General features: G+C 38.1%; 5 protein-coding genes and 1 long non-coding RNA gene across 8 annotated transcripts; 5 read left to right on the forward strand and 1 right to left on the reverse strand.

Annotated features, from left to right (window-relative positions):
* The first annotated feature begins 537 nt into the window (after positions 1-537).
* Positions 538-2,349, forward strand: LOC135161607 (odorant receptor 47a-like). The gene is made up of 5 exons (XM_064119321.1): positions 538-789; positions 847-1,446; positions 1,505-1,615; positions 1,686-1,835; positions 2,147-2,349. The coding sequence occupies exons 1-5, from the start codon at positions 538-540 to the stop codon at positions 2,204-2,206; spliced, it is 1,173 nt and encodes a 390-aa protein (XP_063975391.1). The 3' UTR covers positions 2,207-2,349.
* LOC135161617 (uncharacterized) lies at positions 581-2,490 on the reverse strand. The gene is made up of 3 exons (XR_010298840.1): positions 2,356-2,490; positions 1,092-1,516; positions 581-1,029 (listed from the first exon to the last, which is right to left on the reverse strand). It is a non-coding gene; the product is annotated as an uncharacterized LOC135161617 (long non-coding RNA).
* LOC135161611 (odorant receptor 47a-like) lies at positions 2,364-4,635 on the forward strand. 2 transcript variants are annotated; one of them, XM_064119326.1, is made up of 5 exons: positions 2,366-3,068; positions 3,125-3,724; positions 3,780-3,890; positions 3,946-4,092; positions 4,155-4,632. In XM_064119326.1, the coding sequence occupies exons 1-5, from the start codon at positions 2,817-2,819 to the stop codon at positions 4,212-4,214; spliced, it is 1,170 nt and encodes a 389-aa protein (XP_063975396.1). In that variant the 5' UTR covers positions 2,366-2,816; the 3' UTR covers positions 4,215-4,632. The 2 variants fall into 2 exon arrangements, with proteins under 2 accessions (XP_063975397.1, XP_063975396.1); XM_064119327.1 differs by having other exon boundaries at positions 2,364-3,068; positions 3,863-3,890; positions 3,946-4,635.
* A 56-nt stretch (positions 4,636-4,691) lies between these two features.
* On the forward strand, positions 4,692-6,544 carry LOC135161603 (uncharacterized). Of its 2 annotated transcripts, XM_064119316.1 has the most exons (5): positions 4,694-5,150; positions 5,220-5,822; positions 6,022-6,129; positions 6,194-6,340; positions 6,405-6,544. In XM_064119316.1, exons 1-5 carry the CDS (start codon positions 4,899-4,901, stop codon positions 6,480-6,482), a joined length of 1,188 nt encoding a protein of 395 aa, XP_063975386.1. In that variant the 5' UTR covers positions 4,694-4,898; the 3' UTR covers positions 6,483-6,544. The 2 variants fall into 2 exon arrangements, with proteins under 2 accessions (XP_063975385.1, XP_063975386.1); XM_064119315.1 differs by having other exon boundaries at positions 4,692-5,150; positions 6,194-6,517.
* Positions 6,545-7,500: 956 nt separating this feature from the next.
* LOC135161820 (uncharacterized) lies at positions 7,501-15,644 on the forward strand. The gene is made up of 18 exons (XM_064119744.1): positions 7,501-7,773; positions 7,833-8,432; positions 8,632-8,742; positions 8,802-8,948; positions 9,011-9,057; positions 9,396-9,576; positions 9,672-9,896; positions 9,984-10,001; positions 10,080-10,220; positions 10,577-10,631; positions 10,835-10,898; positions 11,372-11,424; positions 11,531-11,811; positions 12,178-12,825; positions 12,912-13,073; positions 13,155-13,301; positions 14,897-15,150; positions 15,505-15,644. The coding sequence occupies exons 1-17, from the start codon at positions 7,522-7,524 to the stop codon at positions 15,083-15,085; spliced, it is 3,321 nt and encodes a 1,106-aa protein (XP_063975814.1). The 5' UTR covers positions 7,501-7,521; the 3' UTR covers positions 15,086-15,150; positions 15,505-15,644.
* Positions 15,367-16,475, forward strand: LOC135161821 (uncharacterized). Its single transcript, XM_064119745.1, has 3 exons — positions 15,367-15,378; positions 15,505-16,152; positions 16,239-16,475. The coding sequence occupies exons 1-3, from the start codon at positions 15,367-15,369 to the stop codon at positions 16,473-16,475; spliced, it is 897 nt and encodes a 298-aa protein (XP_063975815.1).
* Positions 16,476-17,192: the final 717 nt, after the last annotated feature.

The following is a 17,192-nucleotide window of genomic DNA, read 5'->3' on the forward strand; positions in this document are numbered from 1 at the left end:
AATCGAGTAACTTCATCACGATTCTAATTACGTTTGAATTGCGCTAATTCTAAAAAAATAAAGACTTCCCTGAAGTAAATAAATATTTGTGTAAAACTCATTTCTTTTCTCCGTGTAAATTCGAATTCAAATCAACAAAATCTTTTTCAAATTCGAGAGAGAGACCTTTTTGGACGTTTTCCCTTCACAATATTTCAACAACCAAAAAACGAATGGAAGAAACACCTTCGAATGTCTTTCGTGACACCCGCGGGATTCACCAGAACTTAAAATATCGCAAATGGCACCCCAGAAGAACCTGTGATCGTCCCCGTCTGCTCACCCCATCGCATGTGCCTCGGAATGCACTGCGATAAATTATGAACGTGTGGCCTAGACCATGCGGTATTCCTCACCCTTGCAATTTTATTCTCTCCTTCGAATTCAAGCACCCCATCATGTTCCTCGCATGTTTCGGTTCCTCGCAATTTACTTCTATGGATTTTGCCATCTTCTGCATTTGCCAGACTGTCTTTAGCCAACAATTTGCCTCCAGCAATGTCGAAAAAGGGGCAGAGATTCGAGTTCACGGCATTCCGTTGGACAACAAAATTTCTCCTGTACTGCATCGGCCTCTGGCCAGTGAAAGCCCCGGGGTTATTCTATCGTTCCCTACCCTACATCTGCTTTTTCGCCTCGTTCTTCGCTGGTCTAGCTGTCATACGCTTCATCTATCACTACATAACGCGAGTTGCTGTCTCATTAAGAGGAATGACAATCGGAACCAGTTTAATGCTGTCAATGCTGAAGGTACCGTACACTAAAATCACCTAAACCCTCAAACGCTTTTCAATTCATCATTTTCAGATATCGTCTATCATGATAAATCGTAAACGCGGACTTGAACTTCATCGTACTCTGGACGAGTACTTTTCTGCAGCTCTCAGTGATGAACGATTTGCTCAACGTGTCTTAGTCGGTATTACCACAGTTCGACGATTATGTTGGACCCTCATTCCAACGATATTCATCACTGTTGGAGGCTACGTTCTGAAACCCATCACAAGTATTGTAGTGCAAAAACGTAATAATGTTGAACACGTGGAGTATACACTTATCTATCCTGGATTGTATCCTTGGAACGTGTCGGATGGATTCTTCTATCAGCTCCATTTTTTCATTGAAATAATCGCTTCAATCACCGTATGGTGTGTCACATGTGGTATGGATGCTCTCTTTGCGTACTATGTATTCCAGATTATTGGACAACTTCGAGTCATGTCGTATCGGTTGACTCATGTCGAAGACCAGAAAGATATGGACGTTATCATAAAGGAATGCACCCAACAGTATGTGGAGTTGCTCAAGTGTCGAGACTCACTTCAAGATATTTTTGGTCCTGTCATATTGTGGATGATGGGGACAACAGCGATTGTACTGTGCGCCTTGATATATCAACTATCATCGGTAAGATTGGTAGATCCACTCCTTTCGTTATTTGCTTCATTGAAGGTTCATTGTTCAGCAACTGAAAGATCTGTCAATAGCAAGATGGATTTGGATTTTAGCGTATTTCATTCCTAAAGTGACTCAGGCGTATATATATGGCTGGTGCGGGTCCTATCTGAATTCTGAGGTGGGATAAGTGCCGATGTTAGAGGACAATCAATTGTTTTCTTTTTGGATTTAATCCGTTGTAATTACAGAGTGAAAAATATCGTTCGGCTATTTATCATACTAATTGGCTGGCAGCAAAGAAGAATACGATGTCGTCAATCGTCATTATGCTCAGTCAACGACCAATCAATTTGGTAGTCTACAAGTTCTTCTATTTAACCGTCAATATGTTTCTGATGGTAGGTTTCTAGGGCCCTGGGGTCGTAGATCGGTCCCCATTTGCCTGGAATGTCCTGGAAGGTCCTAGAAAATTCTAATTACGTTCTTGAACTGATTGGAACCCCTGTCGATTGACATATTTGGTGTCAGTGACGATTTCATGGGATTATAAATTCCAAGTGCGAGATAAGAAAAAAATACAGTATAATATAATCCAGATGTTCGTCAGCCTAAAAATGTCTCATAACTTCCACGATTTTCCAACGAATTCCACAACGACTATTATTTAAAGTGCCATTCTTATCGACTAAAAATTATTTTCCATTCGCAGATACTCAAAACGACACTATCCTATTATTTCTTACTCAAACACATTGAACAGAAATCGTAATCGGATTGTGTGAGCACCGAACATTATTCTGAACATCAAATGTGCGGAATCCGTGGCACTTGGAATTATTCTCTCCGGGTAATTCCCTAATTGACTAACTCAATGTTGTTTCGTATGATTTGTCTTTATTATAATAAAATTATTTTCACCATTCTGGATTTCTGGAGATTTGCGCATTTCCACATCTTCCCTCCATTCATGAAAACCTGAAAGTGTTCCCTTTTTTTGTCTTATCAGAGGTGTTTTTTTTAATCACATACTCCAGATTCTCATCTTAAAAAACTTTTGATTTCATCAGAAACATTTGCGAAAAATTCAGTGTACCGGAGACACTATGAAAAATATTATCTAAGTTATTCCAACTGGACAACGGTCGCAGAATTTCGATTCATCGTTTCTCAAAGTATCTCTGTATGGGAGGAACTGCGGTTGTCTGCGAAAGAGCAGATTCGTAAATAATAAATGTGGGGACGTCCATTTGGTTCTTTTCCCCCTAAAAATTCAAGTTTTTCCTTTGGCTTTGATATCGTATAATACGTTAGGGCAGTTTATATCGCGCGATTTCCCTAGAATTGTCGGAGTGTCTGTAGGCTGCAATTTATTCTTGACGATGTCCGGTGATAGAAAATGCTCCGAATATTTTGCGTATCGTCAAACCACCAAAGTACTGCTCTACACGATGGGTTTGTGGCCGGTAAAAAATCCAAGTCTATTCTACCGTCTTCTGCCATACACTTGTATTTTTGTTTCGTCGGTAGCAACATTTGCTATACTGGGATTTATTCTTCATCACATAGCACATGTCCCAATCCTAGTGAAAGGCATGAGCATTGGGACTAGTCTCATGTCAGGAATCATAAAAGTACGATAAACAGCTTCAATTAAGCTCGTCCATGCTTTCTAATACCGTATTTCCAGATACTTTGTTTGCTCATCCATCGCAAAGAAGCTGCAAATCTTCATTACATTCTTGATAAGAACTTTTCAGCGGGTCTCAGTGATAAAACATTATCTAAACTCATTTTGTCTGGTATTACCACAGTTCGACAATTATGTTGGACCCTAATACCAACGGTCTTCCTCACGATAGGTGTCTACATCGTCACTCCCATCCTAAATATTATTCACCAAAAACGCCATAGCATTCACCCAGTTAAATACTCTCTCATTTACCCTGGAGTATATCCTTGGAATATTCCATACGGAATAATCTATCACATTCATTTCATCATCGAAACCTTAGCTTCGATAACAATATTTTGTGTTACTTGTGGAGTAGATGCCCTCTTCGCTTATTATGTTTTCCAAATAATTGGACAGCTTCGTATAATGTCCCATCGACTGACCCATCCCAACCCCCAGGAAAATATGGGACTAGTCATAAAACGATGTGTTGAAGAATACGAACTGTTGCTACTCTGTCGTGATTCAATGCAAAAGATCTTTGGGCCTATTATCTTGTGGATGATGGGGACAAATGCTGTGGTTTTGTGTGCCCTGATATTCCAGTTGTCTCAGGTAAATTACCAAAATCATTATCACTCATGATCAATCGATTGATTTACATATGTAGCAAGTGAAACACATATCTGTTGGTCGATGGATCCTCATCATATCCTATCTTATTCTAAAAGTAACGCAGACCTACATCTACAGCTGGTCTGGATCATCATTGATTACTCAGGTAATTGAACGATCAATCGATGGTAACGTAAGAATGATCATTTGCTCAATTGCAGAGCCAAAAGTATCGTCAGGCTATTTACGAAACAGACTGGATATCGAAACCAGATACCATGTCCTCGATCGTCATCATGCTCAGCCAGAAACCACTTCACCTAAAAGCTTGCAGGTTCTTTATTGTTTCTATTGATATGTTCGTCGTGGTAAGTTTGCGGTAACAATCACTTGACAATATTATTCCTTTGTGATAATTACATGTTGATAGATTCTCAACACAACAATCTCTTACTACTTTCTACTTCAAACGTTGGCACAGAAATCTTGAGTAGTTCGAGGAAACATGAATTCCTGGAAATTATCATTAGTTTTTTGTCAACTGTGGTGTTCTATACACCAACTTAAATTATATCTGCAGAAACTGTATGAGTCCTTCACAGGATGTCTGAAAACTGAAAGTTTTCCTTGAGGTAGCGACAGAGAATAGGACTTGAAAACGAAAGTCACGTCTTCGATCAACAATCCATTAGTAAAAATGTACTTTACTATCAGAAAACGGGATTTTCTCTCGTATATAGTGTCAAACCGCTAATTATGTCATTACCGATCACATTCGCAGCAAAAGGAAACACTCCTCTTTGTACATTTTATCAATAACATTTTTTGTGCCCAGAATTTCTGAATTAAAGACTCGTAGAGAATGATACGATGAAATCCGAGGGTTGACAATGTTACAGTAAATGATCGTACCTTAAGACAGTTCCAACCGAACTCACCCCTGGAACTACCCCTACAATACCTCCCCATATTCCTGAGTCTCTCCACCCCTCCCCCATTCGATTACTTCCAATCGTAATGCATGTGCAGAACATCATGCATTACGCACGATTCAATGACGATGATACAGTTGATGATAAACGACTCTTTCGAGGAAAACGCGTTCGTCGCTTAACATGCGAAGATACGTTTTATAATCCCTACGTTATCAATTTCCCTTCTATATCTCGAGACAATGGCCGACGATCCAAGAGCCGAGAAGTACTTCCAGATCCGCAAGACTATTCAAAAACTCGTATTTTTCATGGGCGTTTGGCCATCTGAAAATTCCGGCTCCTTTTACCGTTGCCTACATTACGTACCAGTTACTCTTTATTGCAATGCCATTATGATAATATTGAACTCCATAGCTCATCACCTCGATAATGCAAAAATTATTACACTAAATTTTGGAGTGATTGCTGTTTATCTACTGTGTGCACTAAAGGTAGATAAATTTTATTAAATCTTTAGACTCTTCAACCGTCATCATGGACACTCGATATTCTTGTTGTAGGTGCTATGTCTAGCTGTGAATGTGAAAAAAATGATGTGGTTCTACGAGACAATCGACGACCTTTGCAATCAATTTCTCAAAGACGGCCAATTGCAAAAATTTGTGCTGAATGATGTGACAGTGTACAGATTTTTTTTCTGGTTTCACACAAGTCTGTGTGGATTCAGTGGTACTGTACCTCTAGTCATGTCAATGGTATCAGTTATGAATCAGAAGATCCATGATATTCATCCGGTAAAGTATAATTTAATAATACCAGGAATGTATCCCTGGAATGCCTCCATCAATGAAATTGTTTATGGGCTTCATTTTGGACTCGAGTCCTACACACTCATGTGGACGTTCTATGTGGGAGCTCTGGTCGATGTACTTTTCTCATTTTCACTACTACAGATGACAATTCCACTCCGTGGAATGTCTCATGCTATAATACATGTGTGTGATGGAGAGGATTATGGGAGTGCATTGCATAGATGTCTTGTTCAATATAGAACACTCATACAATGTCGGAATATCATTGAAAATACCTATGGGCCCATTATTCTTGGTGTTGCTATCACTGGTCCCATTGCCCTTTGTTCACTCGCTTGGCAGGTCACACAGGTATGCGATTTTAAATAATTTTACAGAAACTTGGGGGGTTTGAAAATGGTTATCAGGTTTTCTTTATTAATTCACGGACAAATTAACAAGAACCCTAAATACCAATTCTAATATTTCCTGGAATTTACTGGGAAACTGAAAAATTCGTGTAAATGAGTTGTTTAATTTCTAATCAATTGATTTTAATGATCATTCACAGATGGAGACAATCAGCAATTTTCAAAAATTTAGATTTGCTGTTCACGGAGTTGCTAAGATACTTCAAGTATTTTCGTACAGTTGGTCAGCAACAATCCTGAAAGGAAAGGTGATCTATCGATTGCTAGAATGCATCATACTCTTTACGACTGGTCGTTAATTTGTTGAAATAGAGTGAAGATTTCCTCAGGAAAGTTTATTCATCTGAGTGGTACGGTAATAGAGGATTCATGAATACGGTTTTGACGATGTTGATTCAAAGACCGTTAACTATCAAAGCAGGACACATGCCTGATGTTTCCCTTGGCATGTTCGTCTTCGTGAGTATGCTTCCTGTACCCACCAGGTCTGCAGGGCAGGATAAATGTACCAATTGTCATGCAGGTGATGAAAACGACTGTATCGTACTACTTATTGCTGCAAACAATGGAACAAAAATCATCGCAGTCAACAACAAATTGATCAACGACTGGATGTACAAATTCTACGTATGAAGCTGGGACTGGAGAGACTGTTCTAATTATCGTAGCATAATTGAGAGAATGTTCAATGTTCTGTATGATTTTTTCATTGATGATCGGATTGCTTGATTGGAAATTATCGGATAGGAATTACTGCTGCATATTCTGGTGCACTTGTTATTTACTTTGGTAATGATCGTCGCTCCCAAATTGATGATTTCTTTGATTTACTGTTCTTGGGATCATTTCTTTACAGGACTGCTCTTATTTCTCCCCTGATTTTCCTGGCAATGTTAACGTGAATGTTTGTTATACAGAGGAGAAAAATCATGACATCATATCACTAATCCCTACCGACAGTGTACCGATGTATGAAATATAGGATGACGGTGTTTATCGCTATCACATCATCACAATCGAAAGGATATTCAATGTGTTCTACAAATTGTTGTAACAAGTACTCCTATTATGTGAGATATAAAAACATTGTAACATGAATCAGTAATAGTTTCATCACTGCAAAAGACAATCCAAAATATTACGTCAGATTATGGGACAAGTTATCGCAAGAAGTTTGAGGTTTGACGTTTTCTTCCCATCAAACTGAAGTGGAACTGAAAGAGTGAGATATTCTTCTAACTTTACTTCACTTCATCCCCCACATCATGCAAATAATACTCTACTACCACATCGCCAGAAGAATTCGATAAAAATCGTTTCACTGACTCAATACACAAGAGATTCTGTTAAACTACTGAGCTGTTAAAATTTCCAAAACTTCCCTGACGTGAGTTCTTCAGTCTGTCAGTTGTCAAATGACGAACAGGACTGTTAGCAGAATCACTCAAGAGCACGCGTCTATGAAAAATCTATTTAATAAATTATGAGTCTAGAGACCACCACCCGCTTCCCTTTTTCCTCGCAATTCTGTGAAATTCTAGTACCCCATCATGTATCGAAGCATTTGGCAACAACAATTCGCCTATTGACAATTTTCCAGAATTGTCGCGGTACCCCTAGGCTGTTATTTCTTCTCAATAATGTCAGCTGATGAAAAATTGTCCGAGTACTTTGTCTTTCGCCAGACGACAAAAGCTCTGGTCTCCATCATCGGCCTGTGGCCCCTGAAAAATCCTTCTTTATTCTACCGTCTTCTACCCTATGCCTGCATTTTCGTATGTTCAGTGACAAGTTTTGCAATACTAGGGTTTGTTTTCCGTCACATAACACACATTTCTATTGTCGTGAGAGGCATGAGCATCGGTACAAGTATCATGTCAGGAGTCATAAAAGTATATTAACCGTCGATTCTAATGAATTATCCTCGCAATTTTCCATATCGTATTTTTAGATAAGTTGTGTATTACTCTACCGTGAGAGAGCTGCAGAACTTCATTACTGTCTTGATGAGCGTTTTTCTGAATGTCTGCGAGTTAAACAATTGTCTAAACTCATTTTGATTGATATTACCAAAGTTCGACGATTGTGCTGGATCCTGATATCGAATGTCTCCATTGCAGTGGTGATTTACATACTATCACCTATCATAAATATTGTTAATCAGAAACGTCAGAACAATGGACCAGTACACTATCCTCTCATTTATCCTGGAGTGTATCCTTGGGACGTCAGTCACGGTATAATCTATCAAATTCACTACATCATCGAGACATTAGCTTCGGTGACTATATTTTGTATCATTGCTGGACTGGATGCCCTCTTCGCTTGTTATATATTTCAAGTGAATGGAAGACTCCGGGTGATGTCATATCGTCTAACTCATTTTGATGAGAATGAAGACATGGAAGTTGTCATAAAAGAATGTGTGGATGAGTATGAAGTATTGTTGCGGTGTAGAGATTCAATGCAGAAGATCTTCGGACCCATGATATTGTGGATGATGGGGACAAATGCTGTCATTCTATGTGCATTGATATTCCAACTGTCACAGGTAAATGACCAAATTGATTTCAGGAATACTAATCAGGAAGGATTCAATGTCTGTCGAGACGGAAATGAGACTAGAGATTGTCATGTTCATTGAGATCCAGATCGCGTCATTTGGGTTTCGTGGAGTCATCAGTTTGGAGATATTCATGAAGACGAGGCATTGTCAGGTTTTCATTTGATAATTGAGTTTTTACCTTTAGGATATGAGAAACATATCCATTTTTCACTGGATCCGGATCCTTTCGTATCTTCTTCTTAAAGTGCTGCAAACCTTCCTCTACAGCTGGTCTGGATCAACTTTGATTACTCAGGTAAATGCAACAGTCAATTGATAATATTCTGACAAGTGATGTACTTGTACAAATCTCAGAGCCAGAAATATCGACAAGCTATCTACGATGCTGACTGGCAGTCAAAAAGAAATATCGGGTCGTCGATAGTCATCATGCTTTGTCAGAGACCTCTGAATCTATTAGCTTGCAAAATCTTCATCCTTTCCCTTGACATCTTCGTTATGGTAAATTTATATCAGTAAACTACTAATAATAATGTATTATCTACATCATCGAATTTGTACAGATTCTCAATACAACAGCTTCATACTATTTTCTACTTAGAACTTTGGAGCAGAAATCTTAAAACAAAGCAAATGAAATTCATAGGTCGATGATGAACTTGCAATTGTATAATGTGTGTATATGAATTATAAAACAAATGCATATGTATAGACGATCGCAGGCCACTGCAGGACAGAACAATAAAGATGCGAAAATATAAATCTACCCGAATTTGTGAAAGATAGGATTTTTTTTCACGTCACGTTGGAGTAAAACCGACTGGGATCAAAGGCAGGGGTCAGGGGGTGAGATGAGATTGAAGGATGGAGAGGGCAGAAGGTGTGCTCCACTTGTCCAAATAATAAACTGATTTAAACTATTATTTATTATTGTAAATTGTGCTGAAGTTTAGACTCGACTACACCCCACAGGGAGCTCTGGTGTTTGACTATAAAAGTCGGCACAGATTTAACTAAAAAAAATACCCCACGTACTTGGCTATCTGTAGACCGAAAATCCCTGAAAACTGTGAAATGCTCCAGCGGTGTAGAACTACCCGTTAACCCAGTGGATTTTTTTCCCCACAAGGTATCAAAGTTTTTGCAGCCCCAACTTTGTTCTCATATTACCATTCGTCAGTGACAATCTACAACTCCTCAAGAGGGTGAGAATGTGGAAATCAGTGGGAAGACAAGGCGGTTCCATATTCTATGGGCTCTCAAGCGTTAAGAGGGCGTATTCCACACCACTTCCACTGGGAAGCTTCTCGCAATAAGGACCGAACCACTAAACTTCGAAATGAAACTCGAGCCCTCCTGGTGACGTATCTATATGAACGTCAAGGAGATCTGAGAACCCACGGGGTTTTGCCTCAGAGATATTGGCTCCGAATTTCACTCAATACCGATGTAAGCATCGGCCAATTAGAGTAATTGAATTACTAGCTAAGACGTGGTATTTCATGATGAATATTAATTTCAGAATATTATAATTAGATTGAGAGGCGGCTAAAAGTATTGAGTGAGTGATTGAACATTATCATATCCAGAAATTTATGAAAAAATCGGTTATTCCTGGCATTTATTCACCAGACGAAAGAGGAAAATTCGAAAATTTGTCAAATATGTTTGCAGTGGATTCCCAGGATGTGGGGATATAACAACGTTGTCATTCCACCAGAATTTGGAGAAATAACACTCGTTATAGATGTTCGAGGGCCAGTGGATACGTCTGTGAGTTGAAAAGCATAAAGTACTTGGAAACAAATTTAATAATCTCTGGACGAGAGTTGCAGAACCACCGCTGAGATTCATATCGAGATTTTTTTTGTTGCCGAAGGTAATCGGAAAAGAAAATGAAAAGAAAAACACTCGACAAAACTGAAATCGTTAAGTCAAGGAACGAAGTAGTTGAACTGAGTGGATAAATGGTACAGATTTTTTCTTGTTCGTCTCATGAAAAATATGTATTTCAACGCGGAAATGTTTGCTCGTTCGTAAAGTTACACGAGCCCTGTTCAGAAATTGGATAACTGATTTATTCGCGATTGCTATCAATATTATTCCCAACGACGAATTGAATATTCTAGGGTAATATATTTCGACAAATGCCCCATGGAGTTTTTGATACCATTTCCATCAATGGTGAGAGTTTATGCTCTAAAAGTTTGCTTATGGATTCTGCAAACGAAATATCATGAAAGCCCTTCATGCGGAATTTATTCAGCTGAATATTTCGTTCAATGTGCATTACTGTTCGGTTATGTTGACATGGGTATTTATTTTTCGGGTGGAGGGTACTCAATACTAACGGATTACAATCGTCGCATTTTCTATTCAAATAATAGCTTCGAAAATTAGCTGCAGCGCAAGAATTTCTGGTCATCCACCGAAGAAAATTCATTTCTTCCGGTTAATTTTTTGTTTATAACCACAAGACTTATTGCAATAAATAAAATCTTTAGTACTTTTATTCATTAATTGAGATAAATTTCCCAAATTACACAGTACAGCTCTACGATTATTCCGCGAGAACTCTTCCATTAAAAAAAAAATTATTTCTATTCATTTTTTTAATCGCACATCGTCAATTGCCTATATCTGTCGAGAAGTCATGGAATAAAATGCGAAATTTTACACTCAAATCAATCGAAAACTTGATTTTTTTCAACTAAATAATTTGCGTGCACACTTTAAAAAAAAATAATTTTTCATTAAATTTACTTTCAAGTAATTCAGTTCAATAGACTTTGGATATTCGGTCAGCGGTCATAATGAAACTGGAGGTGTGTGCAACGAACAAGGCATCAATGTACACGTCATCGAACTGTTCGATACTCAAATTGATACCACCAGATGCAACATAACACCCCTGTTATTTTCAGTGTAACTCGAAAGCTCCCCATGAGCGTCCATAATACCTACGTCTTCAAAAACGGTAAAGTCCGATAAATTATTACCGCGTGTCATGTTACGCGCATCTTGTTCACCTCAAATTTAGATTTCCCAAATCATCGGGAGCGATTTCCCATTTTCCGAGTAAGCGTCCTTAGAGTGCAATTTATTTACAACCATGGGAGACAATGGAAAAGTGTCTGTATACTCAACATATCGTCAAACGACTAAAGTCCTGCTTCATATTATGGGTTTGTGGCCTTTGGCAGAGTCCGGCCGATTTTACCGCTGCCTGCCCTTCCTATATATTTTCGCTGTTTCGGTGACAATTCTTGCGATTCTGAGCTACGCACTTCATCACATAACGTATGTGCCCCTGGTGGTTAAGGCAATGGGTATTGGAACCAGTCTTATCACTGTGTTATTCAAAGTGGGTAAGATCTCCGGAACTTGTACGTTGTGCCTCCGAGAAGACTCAATAAATATACGTGTGGTTTAAAAATTGAAATTTTTTTAATAAAATAAATACTGGTATCTAAAAATACACGGAGAGAACAATTCTTCAAAAATTACGTGTCTGTTCCGTAATCTGCCAGTGAAAACAATATACAGTAAAAATTACGGAACAGTTACGCCTTTTTCACCGAAGACTCAATATTTTTTATGGAACGTTCTGGATTTTTTCCTGAAAGTTCACGGAACAAATGCGTAACTATACCGTAATTTTTAAGGATTATTGTTTTAATTGGGAGATTAGGGAGAGCTCATAATTCGATGACTCTACTTTTTTTTTCAGATATGTACTATGGTCATTCATCGTCATCGTGTGAGAGAACTTCATCAGATACTCGAAGACTATTTCATTTCTGCTATGGAAAATAAACGGGTGACTAATCTTTTATTGGATGGCATTGACACTGTTCGGGGATTCTGTTGGACACTGATTCCCACTGTCTTCATCATGATGGTCATTTACACAGCAACTCCAATATGGAACATCATAATCCAGAAACGCCATCACATCGAGCCTGTGACATATTCCCTGACCTATCCCGGAATATATCCTTGGAATATTTCGAACGGAACGATATATCGAATTCACTATACTATTGAAACATTTGCCTCGATCACCTCATTCAGTGCTTCGTGTGGAATCGATGCACTTTTCGCTTATTACGTGTTCCTTATGATCGGACAACTGCGGATGATGGGATACAAGTTGACGCGGCTTGATGAGCGAAAGAATATTGAAATTGTTGTAAAAGAATGCGTACGAGAATATGAAGTACTACTGAGGTGCCGAAATTCGGTAGAAGATGTCTTTGGGCCCATCATATTGTGGATGATTGGATCAACTGCTGTAGTCCAATGCGCCTTAATATTCCAATTATTTCAGGTGAAAATTCTTATTCTTGTTTTTTATTACGTCTCAATTCTTCTCCAGGTAAATGATTTTCTATTTTTATTGTCAACTGTCAGAGCTTTCATTTGAGCCCTATTTATCCCCATATCTCCGAACATTTTTTAAAGATCCCAATGCCATCAGTTGGGTCGAAGAATCGACATTCAATAATTTTTCAGAACGCGAGAAACATAACGATAGCACGATGGATCTTAATCGTTTCCCATTTAATCCCGAAAGTCACACAGACCTACATCTACAGCTGGTCCGGATCATGTTTGATCGCTGAGGTGAAGAGAAAATTATTCCACTTATTATTTTGGAATGCAAAATGGAATCTCTTCACTTTGAATCACTTGGATTGATCACAGAGCGACGCATACCGTGCAGCGATATATCAAGTCGATTGGTTTTCAAATAAAAGTGTAATGACATCTGTCATCATTATGCTCAGTCAAAAACCGCTCAAACTACAAGCTTGCAAGTTCTTCACCGTATCTGTTGAAATGTTTGTAATGGTGAGTTAAAAGTAATTGTCACTATATTTTGTGACACTTTATTTCCTCGACCAATTTTCCTTTAAAATTCATCCACACAAAACTATTCCCATTTGCAGATTCTTCAAACCACCCTCTCCTACTTTTTTCTATTGAGAACATTAGATCAATCATCTGAATGAATCCGTCAGCATTTCAGCTCATCGACGATTACTTTCTGGAATCCATCCGACCTTTTTATCGACTGTCCTGTGTCGCCCCGATTATTAACCCACCCCTGACATTACTTTACCTCTAGAAATGAATGTATAATAATTATCCCGCACTGATTTCATCCTCACATTGTAATGAACTGTAAAGCTAGCAATAATAAAAATATGTATATATATATATATATATATATATATATATTCATGTAAATATAACATCTTCATCGCAATATTTCGAAAATATTATCTAATAATATTTCCGTCCGTTGAAGGAGTATTTAAGAGCGAAATGTTTCGTCCAGCAAATACGAAGTCTTTTCCTTTTGTAAATTCATGGAAAATCCAGTGACAATTTGAATTCCAAAATACTGAGGTCAACCTCTAGTCTACGGCTTTGTGGGGATCATCTATACGTAAACGTGAAACCGGACTGTAATTACCAGACCACAACATAATTGCATCTCACCATGCATATCCGCCACATTTCACCGTAGTTTCGAATTGAAATTCAATTCTAGGTATGAAAACGAGGAAATGTGAGTAGACGTATTTTTTTTTTTAATCCAACACTCAATACCAATAATCGTTCCATTCTCATTTCTTTCGGGTAAATTGTACAGATATTGTTTTACGTGCTTTACGTGAATTCATTTCGAGAGTATTTCCCTCTTTGTTTTTTCACGTTTCTGTGCCGACACAACTGTTTCCTGCAGACGAAAGAATTGAAACGTTTCCTGCACTTTTTGGAAGGTTTTTTCACTCGTGTTGAAATAATAATGGAGAATGTTCTCGACGAATATGAGAGGTCGGATAGTTTTCGTTGGAAATAAATCCAACATTGTGATTTTTGTATTATTGGCGCTATTATTCTTTAATAATTTTGAATTCATCAGTGAGGAAGTGGAATCCTTTCACATTTAGCTATAAAATTTCTAAAAAATTCCGCGATATTTTCAAATTCCACTCAAACTACCGCACATTACAAATTTCCAAAATTCGCCGCAGGAAATACAGACCAAAATTGTCAACAGTGCTCCACAAATAAAATTATATAAACAATTGTCTAAACTTTTGATGTTTTGTCAACTGTCAAAATGAAACTGGTGACGTGTGTGTTGAAAATGGCGTCGATGTATCTATCGTCCGAGGATTCGATACCCGAATCGATGATGGCATATGCATAACGCCCCAATAGTCTGTTATTTTCCGTGAAACTCCAGAACTTTTCTGAATGTCCATTACATCTACGTCTCCAAAAGTGGTGGTGTCTCATAAATTATTACCGTGTGTTGTGTTCACCAGCTCCATCGCACGCGCTTCATGTTCAACTGCTTTAGATTTCACAAATCATCAGAAACGATTTTCCATTTTCCGAACAAGCATCCTTAGACTGCAATTTATTTGCAGCCATGGCAGATAATGCAAAACTGTCTACATATTCAACCTATCGTGATACAACAAAAATCTTGCTTCGTATTGTGGGTCTGTGGCCTTCGGGACAATCCGGTCTATTCTACAGTTGCCTACCTTTCCTCTATATTTTTGCAGTTTCCGTCACAATTTTTGCGACTCTCAACTACGTATTTCATCACATAACACATGTGCCTCTTGTGGTCAAAGGAATGGGTATTGGAACAAGTCTTATCACGGTATTGCTCAAGGTAGGCAACACCTCAAGGATTTACACGTCGTGCAGGCAACAACAATAAATAAATATATGTGCGGTTAAAAAATTTGAATTTTAAAACAGAAATAAAAATCCTCTGTCCAAATAGAGCACTAAAAAGACTGTTCAAGCGTGAAACTAAGATTTAAACACAATATCGTAGACGCAAACTTGATAAATGAACTTATCAGAACTGTCAAAAGTCATAAAAATGGCCCCTTGTGTTAAAAAAAAAATTCAGAGATAAATATTTACTTTTTTATATTTCATACGCCTGCAGCTCCATTCTGACAGCTGACAGGACATCCAAGGCTTACATAATTGCGTGACGTTACATTTTTTTCCCCAGATATGTACTATGCTCATTCATCGTGATCAGGCGAGGGAACTTCATCAGATACTGGAAGAATATTTCATGACAGCTATAGAAAACAAACGGGTCACTAATCTCTTATTGACTGGCATTAGTACTGTCCGGGGATTGTGTTGGATACTCATTCCCACTATCTTTGTCATGATGGGGATATACACGGCAACTCCCATCTGGAACGTCCTAATCCAGAAACGCCATCACATCGAGCCTGTGACATATTCCCTAATCTATCCCGGAATATATCCCTGGAATATTTCAAATGGAACGATATATCGAATTCACTATACTATTGAAACATTCGCCTCGATCACCATATTCAGCGTTTCGTGTGGAATCGATGCGCTTTTCGCTTATTACGTGTTTCTCATGATCGGACAACTGCGGATGATGGGATACAAGTTGACGCGACTTGATGAGCAAAAGAATATTGAAATTGTTGTAAAAGAATGTGTACGAGAATATGAAGTACTACTGAGGTGCCGGAATTCGGTGGAAGATATCTTTGGGCCTATCATATTGTGGATGATTGGAACAACGGCTGTTGTCCAGTGCGCCTTAATATTCCAATTATTTCAGGTGAAAATTCTTATTCTTGTTTTTTATTACGTCTCAATTCTTCTCCAGGTAAATGATTTTCTATTTTTATTGTCAACTGTCAGAGCTTTCATTTGAGCCACATTTATCCCCATATCTCCGAACATTTTTTAAAGATCCCAATGCCATCAGTTGGGTCGAAGAATCGACATTCAATAATTTTTCAGAACGCGAGAAACATAACGATAGCACGATGGATCTTAATCGTTTCCCATTTAATCCCGAAAGTCACGCAGACCTACATCTACAGCTGGTCCGGATCATGTTTGATCGCTGAGGTGAAGAGAAAATTATTCCACTTATTATTTTGGAATGCAAAATGGAATCTCTTCACTTTGAATCACTTGGATTGATCACAGAGTGACGCATACCGTGCAGCGATATATCAAGTCGATTGGTTTTCGAATAAAAGTGTAATGACATCTGTCATCATTATGCTCAGTCAAAAACCGCTCAGACTACAAGCTTGCAAGTTCTTCACTGTATCTGTTGAAATGTTTGTGATGGTGAGTTCAAGACAGTCGTCAATTATTTTTCAATGACTCGGCTCGTTATTTGTTCGAAATTTGTTCACATGAAAATATTCATATCTTCAGATTCTTCAGACCACCGTTTCCTACTTTTTTCTATTGAGGACATTGGACCAAACATCTTAATGAACCCCATAGCATTTCTGAAAACCATCTGAATTTCGTGTCAAGTGTTGTATGTCACCCAAGTACTATAAAGTCCGTGAAAGTTTTTTACATCTGAAGCCGAACACATAAGAATTACTCCACGTGAATTTCCACTTTACATTGTAATGGATTACGGAGCTTACAATAATTAAAAGAACTCCATATTCATGTGAATATAACACCGTCATTACAATCATTAAAAAAAAATTTGATTCACAATCTGAGTATATCGAAGGGCTCTGGTCTCATTTAATCCGAGACTTGTTCATTTACTTCAATAATAAATATCATATGTTATGATTTTTTCACAACCGAGGGATTGTGATTTTTCCAGTACGCGCAGTAGAATTGTTATAGAAAATTTCTCTCCACCCTGAAACAAGAAAAAAAACA

This window comes from Diachasmimorpha longicaudata, chromosome 4 (assembly GCF_034640455.1).
Source record: "Diachasmimorpha longicaudata isolate KC_UGA_2023 chromosome 4, iyDiaLong2, whole genome shotgun sequence".
Lineage (NCBI taxonomy): Eukaryota > Metazoa > Arthropoda > Insecta > Hymenoptera > Braconidae > Diachasmimorpha > Diachasmimorpha longicaudata.

Bases quoted from the DNA above. Each gene is read 5' to 3' on its own strand.
- LOC135161603 (XM_064119315.1), top strand. From the start codon at position 4,899: ATGGCCGACGATCCAAGAGCCGAGAAGTACTTCCAGATCCGCAAGACT. The intron at 5,823-6,021 runs GTATGCGATTTT...GATCATTCACAG, and splicing joins TCGCTTGGCAGGTCACACAG to ATGGAGACAATCAGCAATTT. The intron at 6,130-6,193 runs GTGATCTATCGA...TTGTTGAAATAG, and splicing joins CAACAATCCTGAAAGGAAAG to AGTGAAGATTTCCTCAGGAA.
- LOC135161611 (XM_064119326.1), top strand. From the start codon at position 2,817: ATGTCCGGTGATAGAAAATGCTCCGAATATTTTGCGTATCGTCAAACC. The intron at 3,069-3,124 runs GTACGATAAACA...CCGTATTTCCAG, and splicing joins TCATGTCAGGAATCATAAAA to ATACTTTGTTTGCTCATCCA. The intron at 3,725-3,779 runs GTAAATTACCAA...TTACATATGTAG, and splicing joins TGATATTCCAGTTGTCTCAG to CAAGTGAAACACATATCTGT.
- LOC135161607 (XM_064119321.1), top strand. From the start codon at position 538: ATGTCGAAAAAGGGGCAGAGATTCGAGTTCACGGCATTCCGTTGGACA. The intron at 1,447-1,504 runs GTAAGATTGGTA...TTCATTGTTCAG, and splicing joins TGATATATCAACTATCATCG to CAACTGAAAGATCTGTCAAT. The intron at 1,836-2,146 runs GTAGGTTTCTAG...TTCCATTCGCAG, and splicing joins CCGTCAATATGTTTCTGATG to ATACTCAAAACGACACTATC.
- LOC135161821 (XM_064119745.1), top strand. The intron at 16,153-16,238 runs GTAAATGATTTT...CATTTTTTAAAG, and splicing joins ACGTCTCAATTCTTCTCCAG to ATCCCAATGCCATCAGTTGG.
- LOC135161820 (XM_064119744.1), top strand. From the start codon at position 7,522: ATGTCAGCTGATGAAAAATTGTCCGAGTACTTTGTCTTTCGCCAGACG. The intron at 8,433-8,631 runs GTAAATGACCAA...TTTTACCTTTAG, and splicing joins TGATATTCCAACTGTCACAG to GATATGAGAAACATATCCAT. The intron at 12,826-12,911 runs GTAAATGATTTT...CATTTTTTAAAG, and splicing joins ACGTCTCAATTCTTCTCCAG to ATCCCAATGCCATCAGTTGG.